The 18,916-nt window shown below is 44.2% G+C and overlaps 6 protein-coding genes across 7 annotated transcripts; 2 read left to right on the top strand and 4 right to left on the bottom strand.

The window, feature by feature from the left end:
* The first annotated feature begins 30 nt into the window (after positions 1–30).
* LOC108087224 (WD repeat-containing protein 3) lies at positions 31–2,982 on the top strand. Its single transcript, XM_017184506.1, has 2 exons — positions 31–260; positions 320–2,982. The coding sequence occupies exons 1-2, from the start codon at positions 103–105 to the stop codon at positions 2,922–2,924; spliced, it is 2,763 nt and encodes a 920-aa protein (XP_017039995.1). The 5' UTR covers positions 31–102; the 3' UTR covers positions 2,925–2,982.
* Positions 2,972–5,130, bottom strand: LOC108087226 (stabilizer of axonemal microtubules 1). The gene is made up of 3 exons (XM_017184509.2): positions 3,944–5,130; positions 3,416–3,878; positions 2,972–3,356 (listed from the first exon to the last, which is right to left on the bottom strand). Exons 1-3 carry the CDS (start codon positions 4,898–4,900, stop codon positions 3,301–3,303), a joined length of 1,476 nt encoding a protein of 491 aa, XP_017039998.1. The 5' UTR covers positions 4,901–5,130; the 3' UTR covers positions 2,972–3,300.
* A 68-nt stretch (positions 5,131–5,198) lies between these two features.
* Positions 5,199–14,766, bottom strand: LOC108087225 (protein YSC84). 2 transcript variants are annotated; one of them, XM_017184507.1, is made up of 4 exons: positions 14,050–14,766; positions 6,392–7,818; positions 6,077–6,331; positions 5,199–6,017 (listed from the first exon to the last, which is right to left on the bottom strand). In XM_017184507.1, exons 2-4 carry the CDS (start codon positions 7,811–7,813, stop codon positions 5,889–5,891), a joined length of 1,806 nt encoding a protein of 601 aa, XP_017039996.1. In that variant the 5' UTR covers positions 7,814–7,818; positions 14,050–14,766; the 3' UTR covers positions 5,199–5,888. The 2 variants fall into 2 exon arrangements, with proteins under 2 accessions (XP_017039996.1, XP_017039997.1); XM_017184508.2 differs by lacking the exon at positions 14,050–14,766 and adding an exon at positions 7,984–8,097.
* Positions 14,767–15,054: 288 nt separating this feature from the next.
* Positions 15,055–15,926, top strand: LOC108087343 (dynein light chain Tctex-type). Its single transcript, XM_017184683.2, has one exon. The coding sequence runs from the start codon at positions 15,251–15,253 to the stop codon at positions 15,584–15,586; it is 336 nt and encodes a 111-aa protein (XP_017040172.1). The 5' UTR covers positions 15,055–15,250; the 3' UTR covers positions 15,587–15,926.
* A 333-nt stretch (positions 15,927–16,259) lies between these two features.
* LOC108087342 lies at positions 16,260–17,699 on the bottom strand. Its single transcript, XM_017184682.2, has 3 exons — positions 17,551–17,699; positions 16,873–17,482; positions 16,260–16,816 (listed from the first exon to the last, which is right to left on the bottom strand). The coding sequence occupies exons 1-3, from the start codon at positions 17,615–17,617 to the stop codon at positions 16,339–16,341; spliced, it is 1,155 nt and encodes a 384-aa protein (XP_017040171.1). The 5' UTR covers positions 17,618–17,699; the 3' UTR covers positions 16,260–16,338.
* Positions 17,700–17,992: 293 nt separating this feature from the next.
* Positions 17,993–18,875, bottom strand: LOC108087060. Its single transcript, XM_017184236.1, has 3 exons — positions 18,361–18,875; positions 18,133–18,287; positions 17,993–18,073 (listed from the first exon to the last, which is right to left on the bottom strand). The coding sequence occupies exons 1-3, from the start codon at positions 18,788–18,790 to the stop codon at positions 17,993–17,995; spliced, it is 666 nt and encodes a 221-aa protein (XP_017039725.1). The 5' UTR covers positions 18,791–18,875.
* Between the last annotated feature and the right edge of the window lie 41 nt (positions 18,876–18,916).

Here is an 18,916-nt window from a genome sequence, read left to right as displayed (position 1 = left end):
ATCGGACTTTAATAATATCGACTAGGTTACATCTCTAATAGTAAACACGTGAAACGCGGTTATTCTCGATTTTGATTTACCTTATGTGTTTTTAATGCTGAAATGGGTCTAACTAAGCAATATTTGGCCTACAGGGCTATAGATAGCTTTAATATAATCACCTCAGGCCGCGCAAATGTAAATTTTGCCATTGTGGACAAAACCGAGGGCCGATATGTGGCCGCTCCCGCAGCGGAGAATGTGATCATATGGGATTTGCGGTGAGTTTTCTTAGTTTTTAAATCATTGACAAACATGATTTACTTTATATATCCAACAGAATGGGCGATCGCAAGCTGACTTTACGCCGTGAGAAGTTCGAGGTCACCTGCCTTCGGGTTTCCCCAGATCACCTGCACATCGCTGTTGGCTACGCGGATGGCATGGTACAGATTTTCGATCTCAGTTCCGAGAGGTACTATGATCCGATTTGCTCGTTGGCGCTGCACAAGAACGCAGTGAGCATCCTTCGTTATGATCAGCAAGGCATGCGGTTGGTTAGTGGTGGATTGGATACTGAATTGGTTGTCGTGGATGTGGTGGAGCAGGCAGGAAGAGCCAGATTGAGTGGCCACAATGCCGCCATTACAGATGCCCACTTCCTGCAGCGACTGGTGGACGAGAGCATCGTGGTCAGCTGCTCTAAGGACACGCAGATTAAGTTTTGGAACCTGGAGACTCAGTTCTGCTTCAAAACTATTGTGGATAATCGGACAGAGGTCTGGGCATTGGCCCTTATTGGAGATCTAATGGTGGCAGGAGCCGGCGAGAGTGGCATGAATGTGTACCGCTTAAGAAAACATGATGGCACCGGCACTCTGGAGTCAGCCGTCGAGGGATTGTCCATAGAAGACGAGGACACCATAAGCCCCATTAGCGTGAGCAACTGCGGCACCATCCAGCGGGCTGGAAAGGGTCGCACCGTGAATTTGGTTACTGATCCCAGTGAACGGGTCCTCAGTTGCCACGGCACCAACGATTTGATCGAGAACTTCTACATCTGCACGCCGGAGGAGGTGAAGAAACGTCTGGCCAAGCGCCTGAAGAAGGAGAAAAAGGCCGCCGAGGAGGACGGTACAGACGAGGCCAAGTTGTCCACAGAACAGTCGCTTAGCGATGAAATAAAGCGTCTAGAGAGCGTCCGCGCCAAGCAGAAGATCAAGTCCATCGATGTGGTCTTGGGCCAGAATCAGGAGCTTCGTGTCTTGGTCAGTTTGGCCAACAACAGCTTGGCCTTGTATTCTCTGGAGGCGTCGATTAAGACTCGGAAGGCAGCCGATCCCAGCGTTAAACTGCTAAGGGCGCTTACTCGTCTGGGACACCAATCGGAGGTGCGATCTGTTTGCTTTAGCAACGATTCCCTGGCCGTGGGCTCCGGAGCGGGGGAATCCTTCAAGTTCTGGGATCGTGATGCCATGCAGTGCCTGCGAACTGTGCCTACCGACTACATCCTCTGCTCGAAGTTTGTCCCCGGCGATCACTACGTCCTTCTGGGCATGAAGAGCGGCAAATTGCTCATCGTAGATGTGGCAGCGGCTGATATTGTGGAGGAGATTCCGGCCCACGAAAGCGAGTTGTGGTCTATTGCACTCCTGCCCGATCAGAAGGGATGCATTACTGGAAGTGGTGATACTACGCTTAAGATCTGGACATTTGAACTAATTGATTCCGGCGAGGGTGCTGCCCAAACAAAAGTGCTGTCTCTGCTGCATAAGAACACGTTAAAGTTGGAAGAAACCGTACTCTGCGTGGGCGTCAGTCCGGATATGAAGTACCTGGCCGTGGGTTTGCTGGACGCCACTGTCAAGATTTTCTTCCTAGACACGTTTAAGTTTTACCTTTCCTTGTACGGTCACAAGTTACCAGTTCTGTGCCTCGATATTTCCTACGACTCCAATCTCATTGTGACCGGATCGGCAGATCGTAACGTAAAAGTGTGGGGTTTGAACTTTGGAGACTGCCATCGCTCCATCTTCGCCCACGACGATTCAGTGATGAGTGTACAGTTCATACCCAGGACGCATATGTTCTTTACGTGCGGTAAGGACGGCAAGGTGAAGCAGTGGGACGGTGATAACTTTGAGAAGATTCTCACTCTGCCTGGACATATTGGAGAAGCGTATTGCCTGTCCGTATCTCCAAATGGTCGGTATTTGGTCACCTGTGGCTCGGATCGGACCCTTAGGATGTACGAGCGCACGGACGAGACTATCGTACTAAAGGATGTGCAGGAGGAGGAGCGAGAGCAATTGGAGAATGAGCAACTGGCCACTGGAGAAGATAACACAGTTCCCCTGCTCCCTGGTCTCAAGATGCCCTCCCGCAAAACCGTGGGCTCCGAGCAGTCTGCGGAATCGATTCTCGAGTGTCTGGAGATTTCTAAACAGTTTGAACTGGAGGCGGAGGAGAAGCCGGAGTTGCATCCTCTGATGCAGGCGCTGCAGGTGAAGAATCCTGTGGACTTTCTGGTCAGCACCCTTATGCGGATCCGTGCCTCTGATCTGGAGGAGGCATTGCTTTTACTGCCCTTCTCCACTGTTTGCGAAATTCTCGAACGCCTGCCCACTCTGCTGACCCAGCGACCCGATCAACTGGAGCTGCTCTGCCGCGTCACCATTTTCCTGTTCAAGGTGCACATGAAGCCCATTTCGGCGGCCAAGAACATGAAGCCGCTGCTGGTGAAACTGCTCTCAATGCTTAAACGGGACATCGGACAGCTGCGGGATGTCTTGGGATGGAACCTGCACGGCTTGGCTCTTCTTCAAACTGAGGTGGAGCAGCGAGATGGTGTCCAACTTTTCCGAGAGGCTACACAGGCTCGCAAAAAGCGGGACAAGAAGCGGCGAGAGGCCAACAAACGAAGGCTCCAGATCCAAATGGTTTAAAACTATATCCCCTAGACATACATAGTTGTAAAAATCAAATTAAACAATTTTAAATTAACTGAATTTTATATCATTCTGTGAACATACTTTAATTTGACAATTTCATAATATTCCGTAATTCTTGGGCATTCAAGCACTTTCAATTTTCTGTATATACAAATAGTAGACAATTAGGATTAAGGACTAGGAGCAATTAACAGAGGGCGGAGCTGCGTAAACGGAGACAGATCCTTTAAAACATACAATGAAAGAAACGCGTTCATTTTAAGACTTGGACTAGACGATTTTGGTGCAACATTGAACGTGGAACACGGGACGAGATTGTGAGCAGAAACCAAAGAGCACACCTAGAAAGCAATCAAAATATATTTCCAGCTTAACAAATGCCGGCCTTAGGGAAGGGACCATCGCCAGCTCCAACTCCACAGGGACCTGCAGGATTTATTTAATTTAGCAAAATTTTAAAGGGCTTAAATAATTTTTAAGCTTACCGCCACATCGTTGGAAGGCACCTGGAGGTCCGTAGCTAAGTTTCTGGATGGTGCACTTCTCAATGGGACCGGTTGGCCGGCAGTAGGACGTGTACCTGGCCCATGGGAGCGGCTCCTTTGGCGGCACACAGTTCGGCAAGTAGCTGAGCTTGTACGTGGTGCACTTCTCCATGGGTCCCTCGTTCCGGCAGAAGCCCTGCCGCGGACGAACGGACTCCGCCCGCGGGAAGCAGGTGACATCAACCGGCATGTACGACAGCTTGTTCACCGTGCAGCGCTCCATGGCTCCTGTGGGGCGACAGAAGGCTGTTCGCGGCATGATCGGAGCCCGACGCACATGCGGCTTGGCCACAAAGTCGTGCTTCTGAGTGGTCATCGCGTACATGGGCCCATCGAAACGCAGTCCATTCTCCATCGGACGAATCGGAGGAGTACGTTCGGTGCAATTCGGTTGATAGGAGAGCTGAAAAGGGAAGAGAACGTAAACCCTTTTGGGGAAGGAAATATGCCACAGAAAATGGTTATTACCTTTTGAATAGTGCACCTCTCAAGCGGACCAGTTGGCCTGCAGAAAGTGTCCCTGGGCAGGACAGGAGCTGGCTTGGTGCGGGATGCGTCCACAGGCATGTAGCTGAGCTTGTAGACAGTGCCTCCCGATCCGGAATCGTTGCCGCAGAAGCGCAAAGTGGTATGTGGCATCACCGGAGCGGTGCGTGCCTCATTGCAGTTGGGCATGTAGCTCAGGTTGTAGGTGGTGCAGACATTCGAGTACCTCGGCGGCACACAGCGGATCTTGTCCGCCCAGGGAGTGGGCTCCTTGGCCGGCAGGCAGACCGGCATGTAGGACAGCTTCTGTACGGTGCATCGTTCCATGGGCCCTGCCGGCTTGCAGTAGTGGGAGCCCTGCACCATGGCCTTGGGCGGCGGATTCTGGCACACGTCGATGGGCATGTAGCTCAGCTTCTGGATGGTGCAGCGCTCCATCGGGGCGTTCGACGTGCAAATGGCCACCCGCGGCACAATGGGATCCCGCTTGACGATCCCCTTGGGCACATAGTCGTGCTTCTGGGAGGTCATCGCGTAGATGGGTCCCTCGAAGCGCAGACCACTCTCAGCGGGAATGATGGGTGGCGTCCGCTTCACCGGACATGGCGGCATGTACGACAGCTTTTGAATGGTGCACTTCTCCAGCGGCGCCGTAGATGCTCGAATCTGGGAGCATGGCATCACGGGCCGGGCCCTTATGTTGTCGCCACAATTGGCGTAGAACGATCGCCGGTAGATGGTATCCGTGTCCAGCGGCGCCGTGGATCGCATGAAGTGCGACTTGGGCAGAATGGGCAACGTGCGAGGAGGCTGCTGGTAGCAGCATCCCGCATAATCGCCGCAATCGCACGGCGGACATGTCGAGTTCGGCGGACAGGGCGAGAAGTCCGTGGGCGCCTGGCAGGGATCGCAGGCAGTGGGACAGCAATCTCCGGACATGACTGAGAACAGGACAATAACTTCAAGAAACTGATAGCCGAGTAAACCGAAATTGTCGGGGAGCCAACGAAAACTGGGCAAATGTCAAAGGAAATAATTTTGTTTGCTCGGAGCTGAGAGTCAACCGATCGAGTGGACGTAACACTTCCAAAACGAATAAAGAATAATTTAGCACAGACACTGGACGACGAAAAGTTCCCCGATGTGTTCTATATAGGTAAAGATTTTTTAATGAACCAATCTCAAAAGTTGTTCAGAAACTGAAGTAAAACGCCCAGGCAACCAACAACAACAAAAGTTTGCGATCATTTTCATTTATTTCATTTTACATTCTTCATTGCTAGGATATCCTGATATTTGATAAATGATAATTCCTACAAATTGTGAGAGTAGCACTCTTAAGAAGAAATACATTTCATCTTCACATTGAAATCGGCTAAACATTTTAAAGAAATATTAATACATAGAAACAAACGATTTGCATTTTAAATTGGAATCTGTAAATGTGCCTAACTAAGCGTCTAACTAAACTCAAATTAAATAATTAAACATTAATAATAATCACGTACATTTTAACTTATATACAATATTTTTTTGCCTGCTCTATTGGTTTGGGTGTATGGGGCTTAGGCGAATACTTTACGAATCAGCAAAAAACGTCTAATACATAAATATCGAATTATCCAGTAGACAAACAATTCCATTTGCGGGTTAAACATAAAATCAATAAATCGATCCAGTGTATATGCTGGGAAGGGGAGAGGCGTATTTTGATTGCCGCCATTAAAACATTTTTCGAGTTTCTTACAAACTAGTTGTCTTAGACTATATGCTCGTTTCTTAATATTTTTTTTCGCACAGAATATAGTAAAAATACAATATTATATGTGGGTGTATATGATTCAGTTCGCTTGACGCCTTCTCGCTTATCGATAATGTTCGGGTATACAATATATATTGATCTCTAAAGATCGCGGGCTCTTCACGGTTACAAAGTGGGCAGATTGGCAGGCACCTGGTCCAGGAAATTAGCCGGAAACTGCCCCTGACGACCCGCCACCTCGCCGTACAGCCAATCATCGTTTATTCTATAAAGCACTGTGACCAATTCGTTCTCCTACGGAAGAATAATTATTTTAACATTGAAAGTGGTGTTTAATTAGGTTAATGATTTACCTGTAAAACCAGATCTCCTTCGACTCCGCCGGGAAAGTGATACAAACAGAGCGCCGTAGGCAGCTGCTGTTGCGATGAACTGGAAGTCGGGGCTGCAGCACTATTACTTATAGCAGCAGCACCACCCCCAGTGGCTCCCAATGGCACCTTGATGTCTACGTAGTTGACTGGAAAGATGCCCTCACAACCGGAACGCGTGCGTCCGCGCATCCATTCCGGCGTGGGATGGTCCAGCAGATATAACTTCTCTCCCTCCTACAAAAATCAACAACTTTAGTAAGCCCATAAAGTGTTTAAAATCTACCAAAGACGTACTCGAAAACTGAGGTCGCCCTCCTCAACGCCATCGAAATCGTATAGTGCAATCGCATAAGGAATAACCTCCTCCTCGATGTAACCCTGACATCCGTTGCTCAGCGCCAGCGCATCCACTTTGCCACTGATCACGTCCAGCAGTGAGATACCACCGTTGGGCAGCGGTGGCGGTGGTCCCTTGGGCATCGGTGGCGATGGTGGCGTCTCTGAGCCTGCATATCCCGCCGGTATGCTGTAGCCTGGCGGTACACCACCAATAAACGGCGGCGGCTTGGGAGCCTTTGGTTTCTGCGATATCTTCGGCTTAATGATCGTGGGCATGGTAAGCGATTGTGTTGGCGGCAGTAGGCTCTTGCCGTTGCACAACGGATTGTCCGAGGAGCGGGCCTGCAACTGGTACGTCTGCCGGACCGGTGCGGAGCCAAAGCAGTCGACGCCGCCGAGTCCAGTGCTATCCACCGCCTCCCAGGGATCCTGAGGACTTTGTGTGGATGGCCGCGATCGGTGGTAATCGTCCTCGAATCCGCTCTCCGGTTGCGAAACGCTGCCGTTGTTCGGCGAACTGAAGTTGCTGTCCGAGCTGAAGCTGTCCACGCTGACGCAGTCACTGTTGGATTTCTGGGTGAACGTGGGCGACGACGGCGGCGAATCAAAGCTGATGAGCTGGGCATCGGCTGTCTGCTGGGAGGCATAGTGGGAGCTACTCGAGGTGGTCGTGGTCGTAGTGGTGGCCGTGTTCCAGGCCGCATTCCAATCCGAGTTGCTGAAGGCCGCCGAGGAGGCACTGCTGTTGCTGTTGCTGTAGCCGTTGCTGCTGACGCTGCTGCTGCTATGATGTGGTGGCCCGACATTGCCGCTGCTCAGGCCGTAGACGCGACTCTGCGCTGCGGCCTTGTTAGCAGCGGCCGATGCCGTGGCCGTGGACTTCTTGCGGTGGAAGATGTTCGAGATTAGACTGCCACCGCCGGCGGCCGCCGATGCCGTCGAGGAGGAAGTCTTGGTCATATTCTGCCCATTCACAAGCACCTTGGGCGGCGGCGGTCGCGGCGGAGGCATCTTCTTGAAGCGATCATTCCCGTTGCCACCGAATGGATCGTCGTCCCAGTTTGTGGCCGGAGTGTAGCGTGCCTGTGGAAACTTCCTCGTGATGCTCGATCCTCCCGTCGGCTCGTCGAAAAGGCTGCCATTGTTGTTGTTGATTGTTCGCTTGTGCTGCGAGTTCTGCGGCTGCAGTGGTCCCTTTGGTGGCGGTGGCAGCTTGATGGTCAGCTTTTGGAGTCCTCCGCCGGCCGCCTGCTGTTGTTGCATGTGCTGCTGCTGGAGCTGGAGACGCAGTTGCTCCAGGCTGGCGTTCGCCCCAGCCGCGGCGCACTGGCCTCGTGATCCAGGCGGAGCCGGCGCCGGTCTCGATGGAATGGTCATGTTCTCTGCAATTGAAGAAACGAAAAAAGCCATTTAATTATCTTTGCGAGTAACACAACACGCCAAATGGCGTTCTCTAATTAAACATGCAAAATTAGTTTTCTTATCGCAAACATTTGGGCCTGATAATGAATTTTCTAGAGTGCTGCCCTGAAACTGTTGAGTCTCACCTCAGTAGTGTAATCCCCGACTTTCTGTGGCACTTTTCTACTCAAAATTTCTAAAACAAAAACTATTACGAAACGTTTAAGAGTTTGCTAAGTTTTTCTGAGGAAAACAATCTGATACAACTGCAAAATAGAAAACAGAGATGCCTGACAGAAAAACGATTATTTTAAAGCGAACTTTTCTAGGCTGAAATTATCATAAATCATGTCAGATGGTCTTGATAAAAAGAGAATATAAAAAATAAATTTTTTATATTATTTTATTGTATTGTCTGCCTAGCTACCTACTTACCAAACAATAACCAAAATGAATTTACGATGCAAGATAAGATTTCAACTAAAGCAGTTAATACAAATGAAACTTCACTCAAGACTTTTAGATAAAATAACGTCGCACACCAACCGATTAAGTTTATTGATAGCCCAAGTGGCTTTTATGGTGGAAAATGGAATGACTCACGTTTAGTAATCACCTAGAAAAGCTAAATTAATAAAGCAATACTATCAACTTACACGCACAGAAAAGTTCAACCATCAACACCTGGGTTCCATAATCAGAACACGAAAACAATCAATCGTCAGACCCGAAATGCTCTTTTATTGTTTCTTATTTACGATGCAATAATTGGCAAGAGCAAAAATAAATAAAGAGTTTGTTTTCATTGGGGTTTCTCGAAGCATTTACGTCATCTTCCCCACTCACAAATGCTTTTCTGCTAATTACTGCGGTTTTGTCTATTTCAGTTTGTATTTTTTCACAAATCACACGTTAAACGATGGGAAAATCCATATCAGTAGCTGAGAAATGAAAAAGATTTCAAGTTAACGCCGGAACTGGAAAACAAGTAGGTGGATTGTGGATTGTGCCGCGGTGATGGGTTGCAGTTGCCCCACTTGCTGGATTCTCGGTGCCCGGCACATGGTGGAACCGATCAAAAACGCAGCTGAAATGGACTGACTGAATGTGCCACAATTGGGATATATTTCAGAGAACGAAAAACATTCACAATGCACAATGATAAGAGCAAAGCCAATGTCGCACTCTTTGGAGAACAGCAAAATGGATAGCGTAAACAAAAACAAACATATTAAGTCGCAAAAAAATATTGAGCAGCCAGAGGGGCGGTGGGGAATCGTTTGACACTGGTGTCATTTGATAAAAGCTTTTCGTTTGTATCATTTTGCGAATCGGGTTATGAGATGGAGGGGTGTCAACGGTCTGGTCTCGTTTTAATGCGTCACACGGAGAATTCCCTGAAGCACATTTCGCGGAAAAATAATTAATATCTAAAGATGGGAGGAGATGGCGCCACCAATAATATCCGCCTCTTTACGTATTTTTTCTAGTGGCACAAATATTCTAGCTTATGGCATAGGGAATTACATATGTTTATTGTTTGCCAACACGAACAGTTCACAAATATTTGTAATTTCTTCCTGTTATTTGAAAAGTGTCTTCCGCTGAGAATTGCAGGGAACTTCAATGAGTTAGCTTCAAAGAGCCTTGCGGAAAAACAGTTCTGTATCCAGAAAAATGTATAATTGTATATACAAAAATATCTACAGACAACTAAATTTTCAATATAAAGGAGAATTTTAGCTGCCTTTATTATTAATTTAAAAGTAAATGGTAAATTTCCACACCATTTGGTTAAAATTGATCAATTGAATTTTTAATTTAAAATATAAACGTATGTATATATGTACATATAAATTCGAATAGTCAACGCTCGATCAATAGATTGATCAAAGAAAAAGAACAATATACCATTTAACGGATCGTCTGCGTGTCTATTATACATATATGTACAAAAGAACAAAGATCTTATTTTTGGATTTTATGCCAACTTTCAAAACTTTCAGCTGGGTCAATAAACAACCTATCGTTACCAAATAAGAGTTGCATGCGAAATTAATGCAAAATTTCCATAAGCAGCCTCCCGTTGAAATAAAATAAACACAAAGGCGGGGAAACGAAAATCAAGCCAAATTAGCAACAGTGTTTGACTGTGGATTTTGTTTATTATTGGGTAACTTGAAGCCCAAACAATTGACTGAATGGGCGGCTGTGACGTTAATTATCACCGGTTTAAGCCACAACAGACCAGAATAGAACCTACAGTTGCAATCTAATTAAAATCACCTTCAGAAGGTGATGATGGGCGAAAGAGAAAGGAAGAACAGTGTCCTCCCACTCGCCCACCCACCAACCATTCACGTTGGAATTGTTGGGATTCTGAATGCCAATTTAATCATTTGCCGGCCCCTTTCTAACCGCCCCGCTTTTACTATTTGCTTTGTATGGGCATGTGCAGAAATTCAAGAGCAAGAGCAGCATATTCCGACAGAAACGTATAAGTTTGTAAGTGTATCACAATGGCAAACACGCTTTCCTCTTCCTATTTCCCCCGTGGCGTCAGAAAAATTGATCGAATCACTCTAATCATTGGTGGGGTAATGAGTGAATTAGACTAAATGTCTATGAGGTGCTCCACATTCACATATTTACACCTATTAACGGGGCATTTAAATAAATTAAAACTCAATTAAAATCAAATGTGGATCTGCTACATTAAAAGGCAAACAATGTATGCTTAAATAGCACCATTATTTAATGCAAACATTATGGCAGGCGATGAGTGAGTTTGACGTGGGTTAAATTAGCAAGTTTCTCTACCGATCATCTGTATTATTTTGGTATGATTGGACAGGTTAAATAAATACACCTTTTATTTGTTCGTTGTCAAATTCTGCTTAACAGTGACTTATACAATTTTTAATCAAGCTTTTTCTTAGTTCTATCGAAAACTTGAAATGTGTTGAGGCCTTCGGGAGTTTGTAATAAAGCTACCTGTATTTCTGCGGTTCAAGCTCAAGTCCATTCAATGCCAGTCAATGCTAACCGGTTTTCTCAGAGACTCCCTTTACAACTTTAGATGAGAATTAAGGCTGTGAACACGCTTGCTAATTGCTTGCTTCTTTTGGTTTTAAGTATTTAGAGACATAGGTTTTCATGTAACTGACTTCCAGTGAAACTATTGGAAAGGGTGTAAGATCCGATGATTCAGTCCGTTGACAGAATGTGTGGGCAAATACGTTTTGTGATGCGAGCAACTTGGGTTTGAGGCAACTTTTACTTTGGTATAGCCCATCCTCAAGCTTGACCGCACGTTCCAAGCAAACTCTCACGAACAATGGAAGTCGAACGAAAGCAGAACAAAAGAAAGTGACATATACATCGATCTCTCAAATGTGTATGTGATGTCGGGCGGAGCTGCAGCTTTAATGCCAAGTGAGAGCGATATTAATAATCGAATGGAGTGAAATGAAATGTGTGCTGGCTAGAGGAGTGCGTTTGAAAGACCAATTACCATGCTCTGTTTTCAATAGATTGTGCTCTACCCGGTTTGCCACCCCACCAACCGACTATTTCTCTCTCGGCGATCTCCTTTCTTTGGCCAGCCAGCCGCAATTGTTGATATACTGTTGAGATACTTCGACATTTTCGTGCACAGCGGCTACAAGACTGCCGTGACGACCTTGAATGCTTTTATTTTCACTCGCCAAATAAAAACTAGACCACAATCACATTACAAAGGGCTACAAATGCTCCATTAGTCTGTGACTTGAACGCTCCATGAGCCAAACATTAACCTCTCCAGACTACACAAGAAAAATTATATCATTTTAGTCGACAAGAAAGTTTTCTTTTTCAAGCCACTTGTCAACTTATATAGAGATACAAAAATAGATTGATCAAACAGTTTTGAATTGTTTTTTAACTTACTTTTAGTACAAGACACATCTTAGTAAGTCGATATGAATTTTTTAAAAATTTATTTTAGGTCCCCTTGTATGTTTAAAATAATCTTTTAAAATCGTATATTTAATTTAAATAAGTGTAAACGTAAACGTTTCTTATTGTGTAGCGTAAAAATAGCAAACGGGAGCAGCGGAATAAAAGCACCCGCCTCAGATGAACAACAAAATGAAGGCAACGCATGGCGAAGCGCCGAAGTCAAATGAATTTAATGCCTGCATGACAAGTTAAATGAACTTAACTAAAAACACGCCTCAATTTTTGGATTGTTTTTATTCTTTTAGCATTTTTAAACCTGCCCAATACATTGAAATGTAAAGAAGAATCGGGGAAACGTGACCGCAATGAGTTCATGCAATTAAAGCAAATTACTCAGAGAACAAAGCCGAAATCATTCAATTTACATCAAGTGCGATAAAGAAGAGTTCTGAAGATGGATGGAAACAGAGCCACGCTTTGTGTGAGGCGTTGAGGTTAAGGTTTATTGAGCTGGGCGTCTTTAAATGGGGTGTTTCGAATAATAAGAACTCTTTATCGTCAGAGGGTTAAAGATTAATTTGATTTTCTGTTTGGCTCTTCTAATAAGCAACTGTGGACACAGCTTGAATCTGGTGCGACAACAATCTATTCAAATGTACACGCATACACATGGCTGGTAAATATTTGATCAGCAAATTTAGCGCTTTAAGCAAATGGCCAAAATAAAACAGCTTCCCGAATCAGCATACTTAACAGCCAACCGAAAACTTTAGCGAAAAATCGTATAAGGGAGACCGGAAAAAGCCGGGGCGAAGACAAGTAAAGACCAAAGCGCTAAAACGGGTTTTATCGAATTTAACTCATGATTTTGCATTGTCTTGGCAAGTTTTCCTTCTTTCTGTAGAACAAAAAGGAATGGCAAAAACTAAAATAGGCAAAATAAAAGTTTGCAAAATCCACATCACCATTCCACATTGTCAGCACGTTTTCCTGTTCGTCGTCGCAGTTTTTGTTTTTCTCCCCGTCATTCCAGCTCGTGCAGTTTGTTCTAAAAGCGTATTTGCATACACATAAAGATTGATAGGCAAAATACAATGTATTTTGTGTTATGCCCAGAATTTCTAGACAAAGAATGCGGGCTAAAAATTGCACGTTCGAGTATGAAATGCATGAGGAACTACAGATGAAATCCATCAGACTCTCCTCCGCATTCAATCCACTCGTGCGTTTCATGGCGGGACACTCGTGAATGTGGGTCAAAGTTGAATACAATCAGAGCTGAAAGCTTACATCAGTACTCTTGTACAAACCCACATTTTGTGATGTACGTGTATCGAGTGTTTCAGTAAAAAGTAAAAAACACTTGCTTGCATTTGAAGTCCTAAAGTAAAAAGCTATGTTCTATTGAAAGGTACATAAAAAGGATCCTTTGTTTCAGTCCAATCCCTTTCTTTTTTATTGAATAAATGGAGTTCCAAACTAAAAATCCATAAACTTTAAAAGCTAATACTCCTACAAATGATTTCAATTATAGACATTAGTTAAAAACACAATAAAAGTTAAATACAAGTTTCGTTTTTATAAAAGCCTCATGATGTCATTTATTCATAAAGAATTAACCAAGTGAATATTATGATATTATGTATGTACATATTTTCTTTCTGTGGGTTGTACAGTTCTCTCTCATGTTTCCAGATTAACGTTTCCTGTTTTCGACTGGGCGATAGTTCTGGAAAGAGTTTTATCACCGAACAGGGGCGGAGAAAGGAGGGAAACTAGGCTACCACATGGCGGCATGTGAGGATCGGCCAAAAGTCAGTCAGCTGGAAAGTGCGGTAAGCGCAATGCAACACCTGCTGCGCCCGAAAGTGACAACATAAAAACGAAATTCCTTAAGTTTTCAATTTCGTGATCTGGAAATAATATTTTTTTCTTACTGAGAGGGGAAAACTTTTTAGTATAAATATTCCCATCTTAAAAAAAGGGGCCTCCAATCCATAAATGTCACCGTATACATTTTATCGCTAAGGCACAAGTAAACAGTCGTAACTAACGTACCATATCGGTTTATGCAATATTTTTGTGTTGTACAATAGCTGCAAAGTTTCTTCTCGCCTTACTAGTCACCCAGGCAAACATTTAATTAATTAACAAATGCGACCTTGACTGGAATTTCAATTAAGTAAATAGTTGTGCAAACTTCAATGGAAATGGAATAAAAGCCAAGTTGCCGTACTGATGTGGTTAAATATATATTGCGGGTAACTAACCTTTTGGCAAAGCTCGATTCGTTCCGATCCGATTCGATTCAAACAACCGATCCGTAGAGCTGGCTTAGTGGGTTTTTTGTGGCGACTTTTATGCGATGCGTCCAAAAAAGGTGGACCAAAAAGTTAAAAGTTAAAGAGAGTGACTAATGCCGCTCGCACACAGCTGCAGCTAATTTGTTGTCACACACACACACAGTAGAGCGCGGGCATCAACTTTGCACTCTTCTCTTCTCTCTATCTTTCCCTCTCGCTCGCTCGCACTCAAGGTGGTTAACGAGAGGTGAGCCAACAACAACAATAACAGCGGTCAGCACACGCACACACACTGAATAGCTGAACAGCAGCTGCAAATGTAGTAGCGCGAATCCGCAAAAACAAAAAGAAAACGGGAGGAGAAGGAAGTGCGCCTGCAGCTGCGACAATTATTGCTCGATTACTTCGCAGCGGGTATTGCAAAATATGCGCCTTTTGCTTAATACTTTTTATTAATTTTACGCACGCACACTCACACACCAAGGCACTTTTCCATAACGAACTTATTTTAACGACGTTCAGCCCGAATCATTGCGAAATATGTTATTAAATAGCGATTTTTTTCTGCCTTGATATGTTTCGATTTGTTTAAATGGTTCCGCAGAGAGTTAAGGAATAATTAAATTATTTTGGGATTTTACTGCGCCGCAACGAGTCCGTTATGTTGATTCTGCTTGAGTGACCGTTTCTGGATCATTGAAATATACTCTTAGAGGTGGACCAAATATGATGGCAACACACAGCATCGATATTTATCGATTGTATTTTATAACGTCTTCCCATTAAAATTGTGTAAAGATAAAACTATTTTGTAGAGGAAAAACAATTTTCTGCCATTTTTTAGCTTTAAACTTAATTAAATGGACTTAAGAAACATATATTTTTGAAGGCTTCTCTTTACAATGTGACCTAATCCAAAAAGTAGAAAACTTCTCAGAGTGCCCAAGTAACTATGGCCCAGAAATACCCCAAAATAAAACCTAAGCAGGCTTACACATCCCTTCGAAAAAAGACTGTCGACATATTTTATTTCGCCTGACCCAAACGCCGCCGTCGAACGAAAAACGCGCGCACAGCCGCAAGGACAACAGCTGCAACAACCAGGACAACAGACCAAAAGTACATACTATTTACCAGCTGTCGGAATAACTAAATCGAAGCTGCGAAAATGGATGACTCACGCGAAGAAAGCCAGTTCATTGTGGACGACGTGAGCAAGACTATTAAGGAGGCCATCGAGACGACCATCGGTGGTAATGCCTACCAGCACGACAAGGTTAACAACTGGACTGGGCAGGTTGTGGAGAATTGCCTGACGGTCCTTACCAAGGAGCAGAAGCCTTACAAGTACATAGTGACTGCCATGATCATGCAGAAGAACGGAGCAGGACTGCACACCGCCAGCTCCTGTTATTGGAACAACGATACCGATGGATCCTGCACCGTGCGCTGGGAGAATAAGACCATGTATTGCATTGTCTCGGTATTCGGACTGGCTGTGTAAAGTTTAGGACTCTGAGGATTCGGGGCAGGAGGACCGCTGATTCGGGAGATCATCCGGGACTGGAGGTCATTAAACGCAACTAACTGATAAGGGGGAGGGATTAACAAGATTGCCGTCGTATACACACCCACACAATTAAACACGAAAACCACACGCACTTTGGTCGGCCATCCTGCTTCAAGGACGAAATTAAGTGGAATGAAAACAAATAAAACACTGGATTAAAATGATGTTTTCAAGCAATTACCAGCAACTATTCGTTGCCAAATTACGCGCCTATAGTTATTCTTGATTTTCAACCTAAAAAGTAAATAAAAAATGTAAAAATAATAAGTTAAAAGTTTTGGTTTGGCGTTTCAATCAAGTTAAAAAACATGCTGAGCTCCACCGTCTTAAAATTGTAAGTGTGTTGCTTAATTAAATTGTAAAGCAGTTTCCATGGCAGCTGTTACTTTTTGAATCGATTAAATTTTCCATGCATTTTTTGTCAAGCAATTACCAAGAATTTTTAATTAAAAAGTTCTTATTCTATTGAAAAACATTTGCACAACGGTGTACAAGTCGATCTGAGTTATCAAGTCTTAAAATAAGCGGCTGATTTGTAATTTTAATCTACCCAAATAATTCTTTTCTTTACACTGGGGCTGCCTAAAATGAAAACATCCGGTGCATCTAGATAAAATAAACTTTATTGACCGGCCTCCGGCTTTGTTAAATCGATGAAAGGCGTGGTGTCCTTGGAAATGCTCCATCTACTTCTTGCGCTGGAAGCGACGGGCTGCCTTCAGCTCCGGGACTTTGCTGGGCAGGCGCAGGCTCAGGATGTCAGAACGGGATTTGGGAAGAGCGTTTACAATATGGGCGTACTGTTTTATACGAGCATTGCTGGTGGCTAGTGCGCGGGACAGGACATTGATGTCCACCTCGTACTTTTCGCTGATCAGCAAGGCCATTACAATAAAGTGTGTGAGGGCCTTTTCAGTACTGAAATTGGTGCGGGCTCCCCTCTTTGCCACATTGGGATCCGCAAATCGGTGCCGTATGTCGTTCTCAATCTTCTCCGTGATACCGGAGAGTTCAACATTCTGCATTTGCCGAGAACGAAGAGAAATCAGTGATTGCAGGGCGTCCATATAGATGATGAGTTTGATGTGTAAAAAGTCCTGCTTAGAAGTGACGGTCTTTTCTTGAATGCGGCCCAAACAAGTCTTAAGATATTCCGATTTTATGCTAAAAGAAGTGATATTATAGCTAAAAAAATCGGGTGAATTTCTTCAAATACTTACGGAAGAGTCTGAACAGGAGTGGAAAACACAACCTTGGCCTCCTCGTCCAGCCGTTCGAGTAAACCTTTTGGAATCAGATCCTCCACATCGTAGACTCCATCCAGTTCAGTGGCCTCCTTATCGAACTTGGGCACAATGCTAGCCAGGTACTCCTCGTTGTTTATGCTCACATCCGCCTCTGCATCTTCCTCTTCATCTTCGTTTTGCGCCGAGGATTTCACAGTCTCATCAAGATCCTGTCGCACCACGTCCACGTTGACCAGCATCTGTTCGTGGTTGTCTACATAACGGGATGCCTTGCGTCCTCCAAACTCCTTGAGGAGTTTCTTGTTCGCATGCTCCCTGCTCAACATGGGAATCTTTCGCTTTTGGCTGTCAAGTTCTTTGTAAATGTTATTGGACAACAATGTCTGTTGCACTGGCACAATTTGTACTTTGTTGGTGAGTTTGTTTCGCAGGCAGATGTAGGTGTCATAATTTTCGTTATCCTGCAAGTCCCCGGTATAAATCTGTTTACCGGCCACCACTAAAGCCTGTTTTTTATTTTCGGTAGTGTTTTCTATAGCGCAATACTCTGCTGAGCCCAAAAGGGATCCATTCTGGAAATCAACTACAGAAAAAATATGGGTATACATATGTGTTATTATAAGGGGTAAATAATAATATTGCATTACTTACGGATGGTGGGTAGTAGCTCGTCCCGATTGTGATTGCACACGGTCTCAACTTGTATTTTATCATCCATTTTTGTGGCGAAATAATTTGATTTTTCCGGGACTAAAACTCAAAACAATTCAAACGCGGCAGCACGTGTAGGAAAAATGAAACAGCTGGCTGCTTGCTGACACAAGCTGAATGCTACGAGTCACTGTTCACAAGATTTAAAAAGTCACAGTTGGGTAAAATGTGATTTAAATTTTCTTATGATAACAGCCCAACATTTATTTCACAAATCACCCTACATTTATTGCAATGTATTATTTGTTACATTTTTAAGTAAGATTTCTTGATTTTATATTTTATAAAAAATCGTTGAGTTTTAAAATATAAAATTGAAAGGTTTTAGAAAGACATTTATTTTATTAAGTGTGTTACTTAGTTGCAATTCTGGATCAATATTTTAGGGTCTTCTAGCAGTTTCCGGTACAATGGTGAATCCAGAAAGTGTGTAATGCTTGCTTTTGATAATCTTCACCACTTGCTGGAATGTTGAATTTTTAAAGATTCAATTCAAAAAAATTTATTTTGAGTGCATCGTACCATGACTAGCTTGATGAGAAAAACAGCGAATGTCAAGAAGTTGATGCTCATGAGTGCTGCCTCAGGCGGAAAATCTATATCCGAATCATCAAGTATACCACGGCGACGTCGCCTTTTTCGCTCTGGTGGCTGCCAAAGAACTGCAAATTGATTCTCTTTTGAAAACAAATAAAAAAGGAAATCAAAATAAAATAAAAGAACGTAAATCCCTTTTTTATTTAAGCTCACCAATTAGTCGCAGGAGATTGTCTCTAAGGTTTTGCAGCAGCTTTATTTTCTTTCCAATAGTCAAAGCTGATTTCTTAACCCAGGATTTCTGCATGTTTTTAAGGAACCTGAAAAACCCTTGCACGCTAGGCACCTCCATTCCATCCTCCTCCGGTGGTGGCTCTGTGGTCTCCTCCTCTTCAGATTCCTGACTTGCGGTTTCGGGCGAACTAGAGGAATGTTTCCTTGATGTGGTCTCCACTTTTGGGGTCACCACATCCACATTTAGGGTGGGTGCCTTGGTGGAACTGACCATCAGGGGATTGTTGATACCGAAACGTTCCCTCTGATATTCCAACCAGGCGGCACTGGGAGTGGTGAAGTCATCTCCCTGTTGACTCCTCCCTAAGATTATAACCAGAACAAAACACTTTACCACACAATAATGCATCTCTTCTGATGGGCTGTCGGAAACAGACTGCTGGAAAGTGCAGAAGAAGTCTTTCGAGAAAGGTGTCAGCCGTTGCAGGCCAGCAACTTCAGTTACAGTTTGGCACACTTAGATGATCTGTGGTGA

The sequence above is a fragment of the Drosophila ficusphila genome, unplaced genomic scaffold (assembly GCF_018152265.1).
Source record: "Drosophila ficusphila isolate 14025-0441.05 unplaced genomic scaffold, ASM1815226v1 contig_791, whole genome shotgun sequence".
Taxonomy (NCBI): Eukaryota; Metazoa; Arthropoda; class Insecta; order Diptera; family Drosophilidae; genus Drosophila; species Drosophila ficusphila.
This window is presented reverse-complemented; position numbering and strand designations above follow the sequence as displayed.